The sequence below is a fragment of the Triticum dicoccoides genome, chromosome 2B (genome assembly GCF_002162155.2).
Source record: "Triticum dicoccoides isolate Atlit2015 ecotype Zavitan chromosome 2B, WEW_v2.0, whole genome shotgun sequence".
Taxonomy (NCBI): domain Eukaryota; kingdom Viridiplantae; phylum Streptophyta; class Magnoliopsida; order Poales; family Poaceae; genus Triticum; species Triticum dicoccoides.
The window spans coordinates 35,318,466-35,326,197 of record NC_041383.1 but is presented as its reverse complement, the minus strand read 5'-3'; the positions used below and the strand labels follow the sequence as shown (position 1 = coordinate 35,326,197).

Below are 7,732 nucleotides of genomic sequence, written 5' to 3'. Positions count from 1 at the left end.
TGATTTTTTGTTAGACGTGTAGTTCATAGATTTTTCTATTAGATTTTTTTTCATATTGTGTAATTAATTTGTTCATATTGTGTTAGATTTTTTATGATTTTTTATGTTGTAATTTAGATGTCAAATTTTTATGATTTGGTTCTGTTGTAATTTAGATGTCAATTTTTTTCATATTGTGTAAGTAATTTAGAGGTCAAATTTTTATGATTTTTTTCTGTTCATAGAATTTTTATGATTTTTTTCTGTTCTAATTTTGTTCATAGAATTCTAACGATTTTTTGTAGTTCATTGATTTTTTTATTAGATGTGTAGTTCATAGATTTTTTTCATATTGTCTAATTAATTTGTTCATATTGTGTTAGATTTTTTATGATTTTTTTCTTTTCATAGAATTTTTATGATTTTTTTCTGTTCTAATTTTGTTCATAGAATTTTAATGATTTTTTTGTTCATAGTATTTTTTTTGTCAATTTATAGTAAGTGCTTAGTAGTTGAACTAGTTGATTTAATTAATAAAACTACTTTATTTAACTATATATAGAAGTAGTTCCCGCATCGACGTCGACGATGCCTATCCCGCATCCTCGTTGTCGTCGACTCGGTGTGGTGGATACCTTATGGGGGACGTAGGTTGGTGAGGAGGCAGCCCGTTGTTGACCCGATCCTTGTTTGGTGGCGGTCGCGTGGGCCAGTGACGGTGCCGAGGCTTCCGGACACGGCGGAGGTGGTACGTCACCGTGTCAGCGAGGAGGACGAGCACGCCCATCGCTACATGGTTGCGTTGGAGGAAAGGTTCGACAATACCTGGCAGGTTCTTCAGGGATCTCACTGGAGCTATGATCCTGTGATCGTTCCTTATCTTTAGGTGTCCACCGCCCGCGACGATACCCGTCGGGCGCTATGGTTCTAGCTGTATTTTAATTAGCGATGCTATATGTATGATAGTATTCGAGGAGTATTCGATGATGTACGGACACAAGAGATGATGTACTTTCGGTTATAATTGAATGCATGCTAATTTGAATACTACTTTATTTTACGATTTGGTTTTGCTTATGGAATGCTCATATTGGAAAAGTATTCCTACTTTGAATGCTAAAATTGAAGAGTACTCTATGCAGAAATCTAGGAGCCCCCTCCATCATCCACGCCGTCGTGGGGGTAGCTTCTCCTTCATTCCCGTGTGCTAGACAATTTGTTGTAATAATGCACTTGGGAATGAAAGGAGAAGCTACGTACCATCACCGATAGTCAACCCGTGATTAATAATAATGATTTAATTTAGGTTTTTTAGTACATATATTTAATATTTGAATTATGAACTTAGGCCGGAAATGTCGTACTCGGACGACGAAAACCGCCCGGGGGAGTGCGACTGGTGCCACGACGACTGAGGTATGTGTGACAGGTTCATTGAGCTGGACGAAGATTGGTGCTTCAGCATTAAGCTCGAGGAGACCTTCGATGTTCATACGGTACACAACGACGACAATAGTTTTTTTTCGTAATTAAGCACGACTTCAACTATTTTAATGTGTATTTTTCATCTTTTCCAATTCGACTAGCTTATCCCATGCTATGCAAGACGCTATGTCTTGGAGAGGATGCGTTTTGAAGACCATGAAAGTATGGAAACCAAAAAAATTCTCCTAAGGACCCATCATGGTGTGGATTTTCAAGTAAAGTTGTACAATGCTGAGAGTGTAACCCATTTTGGTTTCAAAAATTGGGAAGCACTTTGTAAGATGTATGGTTTTGATAAGGGTATGCTTGTCACCATGGATCTTGGTGATCCTACAATCCAACAAGACAATATGGGCATTTGGGTCCTTGTGGATACACCTCCAATTCTTCCCCAATGTGAGCTTAACATAGTTATTAAGTAATTTATATTGTTTATTTCAAAATAGTTGACAACTTGTTTCCATTGACACCTTATTTTCATTCTTCAAAGAATGTGCGGAAAATGGTAGACAAAACCCACTACACTGATGGCTCCGAATTAACTTATAAGGAGAAAATCATTTGATCGCATTTTGTACTGATCTTGAGAATTACAATGTCTACAATCGAACTCCTCAACATTATGGTCAATACGTGCCACTAGTGCACGTGTTGAACTACGGTAACTACCATGGAGATACCTTGATAAGATTTTTTACTATTACAACATCCCTGCATCTTTTTTTAAATACTTCTAAAACTAGTATATCATTTCTAACTACGAAGTTATTACTATGTTTTTCAACAGATAATCCCGAATGATTGTGTGCCTATCTGATGTATACGCACGGTCACCTTGATGTTTTGAACATACAACGAGGTTGTCCTACGTATCTCAATTGTCCATACCGGATTTCTAAAAGAAGTGGAGACATGACAATCAAAGAATGGAACAAATGTATGGACAGTCGTAAGGAGCTTCTTGCAAGCAAAAGGAGGCGAAGCGCAAGAATTGGAGACAAGATGATCTCCATTCTTCATAATGGAGAGTCAGGTTCTATATTGTTTTATGATATTTTACCTTAAGGGTGTTTAGGTCCTACCTGATACTAATGACCATGTGCTAAGAACAATTATGTAGGGTTGGGTTCGATGACTATGAGGAGGATGATCATATGACTTGTTATTAATAACGAGTAGAAGTTGTATGATGATGCATGATTAGTAGAACTTGTTATTATATATGATGATGTATGATACGAGTATGCATGAGTTATTATATATCAGCGGGTGAAATGAACATAGCAGTATAAGAGTGGACACTTCTCTCTATTAGCTACCTAATAACAACCTAAAATTAACCCCCCAAACCCCTAAACCAACAAAAAAAATTTAAAAGAAAAACCTCAGCTGCTGACACGTGGAAGCCTTTTGGTCTCGGTTCATGTCACCAACCGGGACCAAAGGCCCCCTTGCCTGGGCTGCTCGCAGTGGCCATGTGGAGGCCCATCTGTTCCGGTTCGTGTTAGAACCGGGACTAAAGGGTGGAGGCATTAGTCACGACCCTTTAGTCCCGGTTGAAAAACCGGGACTAAAGGCCCTTACGAACCGGGACTGATGCCCCCTTTTCTACTAGTGTTTATATTTTGATTGTAATTTATATTTCAACTATTGTTCGACTGGAATATTTCCATGCTATTTATGGATGAGTTGTGTTACACCTATAGTTATTTGGGGTGCCTCGAAGATAGGAAAAAACCGGACCGACATTTGGTGCACAGGGTTGGAACGTTGGCTCCCCTATCGGTATCCGCGCATGTTTGCTGTGTATGTTTCCGTGTTCTGCGTTCGAGCTGCCCCTGTGATATCGATGTTTTAAAGCAAATAGATACCACTACTGCAAACGAAACAACGCTTATTTGTAATTTAGTGTGTCGAAGAGGAATATAAGATAACTAGCACAAATGCATCTAAAACTGTAACGTTATTAAATACATCAATTCAGAGGGAGCTTGCCATCACAGAGGAACTTCTAAGCATTCTCATCGTAAATTGATCATGGTGCTCGGCAGAGAGTAGCAGAATTTGGTGTTGAAGTCCATAAAATATTTGTAATATAGTTTTGCTTCCATCCATGAGTTATGAGATACAATCAAACTGAAGCATGACTATGAATTGGAGCTAAATTTGGGGGAAGGATATTATGCGGAAATTTTGAAGCGGTAAAGACGTGATACCTTAGAGAGAGAGAGAGAGAGAGAGAGAGAGAGAGTTGTACATATCACATCGCAGTGGTATAGAGCTATTAGTGCATCCTAATGATGCAGAGGTCAGGGGTTATCCTCATTTAAGAAAATGTTATGAGTATAAGAATAGGGAAATAGACAATATAAATAGTACACACATGTTATCATTGTAGTGATACATCAGTACATCATACATTGTTGTTGCATAGCTAGTGGTGCAGTGATATACCATAGATGGTGCAAATTTTGTAAGTCGCAAAAACTTTTTCTTTTGACAGAAGCCCATACTGTCTCCCTTTCTAATTACTTGAAGTTCTAGCCTTGTCCTAAGTCAAACTTATTTAAGTCTGACTTTTTTTCTTTCGATAAAGGACTTTTCATTGAATAGATATATCGAGGTGATACAATCGTATTGAAAGAAAGCCCGGCCTCTACATAGCTAGATGCACACAGCCAAAAAGTCCAGAGCACCCTAAAAATAATAATTCGATACAATGCCAAGCAATAAATCTTGTCCAGCCTAAGGAGCGGTAGATCCTATCAGTAAATCACACCGCCATCCATGGGGATAGAAAACCTCCCTCGACGTACACTCCAGCCGTGTAGACGCCATCATAAAAAGGTCCCTGTCCTCCGGCTTCTGCAGGATAGACCAAGTATGGAGCCATCATGTACAAACATGAATAACCTGCATAGGAGATGAGACACATTTATTGTTAAAAACCACATCATTCCTGGTAAGCCACATTGCCCAGCATAGGGCCACCGCTCCCACAAGAATATGTGCAGAAAATTCTTTATCAATACCCCGCAACCAGTTGCCAAAAATATTCCTTGGACTACGTGGTGGGTATAAATTCGAAGCTACTTGGACCATGGCCCAAACTGCCAGAGCGAGCTTGCACTCAAAAAATAAGTGTTTGATAGACTCGTCATGTTGGCAAAAGACACATGTCTTCGAACCATGCCAGTTTCATGGTGCCAGATTATCTCTAGTTAGGATGACTGCTTTGTTTAGAAACCAGAGGAAAATCTTCACTCTTAGAGGAATTTTTAGCTTCCACAATTTCCTGTTATCTACTGGAACATCACAATGAACCATTGCATCATACATGGATTTGACCGAAAATTTGCCATTGTGATGCAAGTTCCATCGAAAAGTGTCTGGCTCATGTGACAGTTGAATGTCCTCCAGGCGAGTGAGTAATTCATTCCATGCTGCCAGACGAGTGCCCAAAAGATCCCTACGGAATGAAATATCGCAGTTTTCTTGTCCTAAGACTTGTTTGATCGTGATAAATTTATGTCTGACAATCTGGTACAAGCTCGGATATTGCACCATTAGTGAGTTGTTCCCTAGCCAGGTATCTTCCCAGAAACGAACCTGAGAACCGTCCCTAACTGAGAAGGTCCCAAATTGATAGAAGAATTCCTTGGCCTTCATGACACCACTCCAAAAATGTGAATCCCCAGGTTTCCTATGAATTTGAGAAATGGCATTGGATCCCACATACTTGTTGCAAATGATTTCCTGCCATACTCCATTCTCGGTGAGTAGTTTATAAACCCACTTGCTGAGAAGAGCAATGTTTTAAATCTCAAGGTCTTGTATTCCCAGGCCCCCTTGACTTTTAGGTCTGCATAATACGCTTCACCTAGCCAGTCGATATTTCTTGGTTTCATTATCACAATGCCACATACGACGGAGGAGATGGCCACCATCGTTGGCTGCATCGGAAAGATCATATCTGACCGGAGGCGCCACTGACCAGATCACCATGGCCTCCACGTCGTCGCCGCAGATCCAACACATGATGGCGCACCGACCACAGCCGCCGCCCTTCCCGGTATAGGCCCGCGCCACACCTGCAGCTGCCACCGCCCGAGGCAAGGTGGCCACCACGCCGCCGCAACCATCGCAGACCGCGCCGCAAAGTGGATCGGCCGCCGAGCTCGCATCATAGGTGGCGCCGCCGCGCCGCGCACGACGCCGCCAAGAGTTGTCGCCTGGCGCCTCCTCGTGATCTGGCCGTCTCGCACCGGCCGTGATGCTCGAAGGGTGGAGAAGTCCCGCCGCCGCCCTGTCGTCCCGGCTTTGCTTAGCGGCACTGCCGACGGTGGCGAGGAGAGGGGAGGGGCGGGTGGGGTCGAGTGGTGGCGGCTAAAACGCGGTTAAGAGTTTGGTTTTTTTCAGAATAAATATTTTTGATGGGGACGATGGGGAGCGACCTAACCAAATGAAATAAAACTACCTACGTACTCCACTTTAATAGTAGAAAGATAATTGTATATTACTTTCTCCGTCGCATAGTGTCAAAAACACTTTTATATTACGAGATCCACGGAGTATAGAGCACCAACAACACTTCACGGCATCCGGTAACACGCGTGTTGGGTTTCCGGGTCGTTGGGACGACGGGGGCTGTCTTGGGCTTTGCAGTGTCCTTGGGTGACGCCGGCTGGGTTGGTGTTGGTCCGTGACAGTTTCGGGCTCAGGGTTGTCCTTGTTTGTTTTGCGTAAGACTATATGGGGTTTATCCGAGTATAGGAGTATTGTTACGTGGGAGAGGAGCTCCTAGCTGCGTGATCCTTTTTTGGCTGGAAAAAAGGACGCGGGCGAGGAAGAAATTGACACGGCCGGCTGTTGGATGGGAGCACGGCCGGCTGTTGGAGTTGGATGAGGACTGCACTCAAATCAAACCGTTTAACCTACCCTTAACCATATCTACATCGGATATAACTTGGGGAAAGCGACGGGGAACTCCCTACTATATAAGCTCGGCCACCCACGCCCCAAACAAATCACAACCAACCTTCCCCAAGTCGTTAGTTCCCCCGAGCAATCGAGTTGTGTTCCCAGCGATCGATCGATCTAGGTGAGCATCATGGTTTCCGCCGACGTGGCCCGCAACATCGTCGGCATCATCGGCAATGTCATCTCCTTCGGTCTCTTCCTCTCCCCTGTGTAAGCCCACTCCTCCTCCTCTTGTCTAGTCTGTATGTATACATATATGAAAGGTGGTTGCTAGGGCATGAATCTGAGGCTCGTTTTCTAATTATACGTATGTACGCAGGCCGACGTTCTGGCGGATCTACAAGGCCAAGGGCGTGGAGGAGTTCAAACCGGACCCCTACCTGGCGACGCTCATGAACTGCCTGCTCTGGTTCTTTTACGGGCTCCCCATCGTCCACCCCAACAGCACCCTCGTCCTCACCATCAACGGCATCGGCCTTGTCATTGAGGGCGCCTACATCATCATCTTCATCATCTATGCGGCTAAGAACACAAGGGTACGTGCAACCCTCCTAATGCCTCCTCAATCCTCATCCGTCCCACTGTCTCTTTTCGGCTTTAGTTTCTGTACAGAAGATCCTCCAGCCCCTAACCCAAGCCATGTGCATGTTCTCTACTGTGTGTGCAGTGGAAGATGCTGGGCGTGCTCGCCCTCGAGGCGGCGTTCGTGGCTGCCGTGGTGGCCGGCGTGCTCCTCGGTGCCCACACCCATGAGAAGCGCTCCATGATCGTAGGCATCCTCTGCGTCATCTTCGGCTCCATCATGTACGCCTCCCCGCTCACCATCATGGTACGTACACCACCCCAACTTAAGGGTCGTCGACCCGTGATCTTTGATAACCGCTTTAACTTGTTAGTTCAGGTTGGCTAATTAATTAATCTGCATTGTGCACGTATGGTGTGGTAATGATGCCTTTTCAAGAAAAATACCTGCCTATACTTTATTTTTAAAGTTCTAGTGGATGCTTTTGACAGACCTTAATTTGTTAAACAGTGCACCTTGTTTGTTGTTGATTATGCCCATCTAAAAGCTGCACCCACCTTTCATTTTTTTAATGTTCGTTCCAAAACCCTGTTAAAAAAAGTCCGAATTGACTTTTCACCTCTCACGCACCCAAGTTCTTCTACAATATGCTACATGATATAAAAAAGCCTACGGTTTATTTCTATCTCAAAGGTAAACTTCCTTTACAGGGTGAAATACTAGCTCAGGCTAATTGTAAATGACGGATGCTTTTGCCAACTTACG

The 7,732-nt window shown here is 43.4% G+C and overlaps 1 protein-coding gene across 1 annotated transcript in view; it reads left to right on the top strand.

Annotated features, from left to right (window-relative positions):
* Positions 1-6,511: 6,511 nt before the first annotated feature.
* Positions 6,512-7,732, top strand: part of LOC119360342 (bidirectional sugar transporter SWEET6b-like) — a 5,310-nt gene continuing 4,089 nt past the window's right edge. Inside the window, exons 1-3 of the mRNA XM_037626022.1 lie at positions 6,512-6,654; positions 6,764-6,980; positions 7,112-7,273. Of these exons, the coding sequence (XP_037481919.1) occupies positions 6,575-6,654; positions 6,764-6,980; positions 7,112-7,273 (459 nt within the window). The 5' untranslated portion in view covers positions 6,512-6,574. The remainder of the gene's footprint in view (positions 6,655-6,763; positions 6,981-7,111; positions 7,274-7,732) is intronic.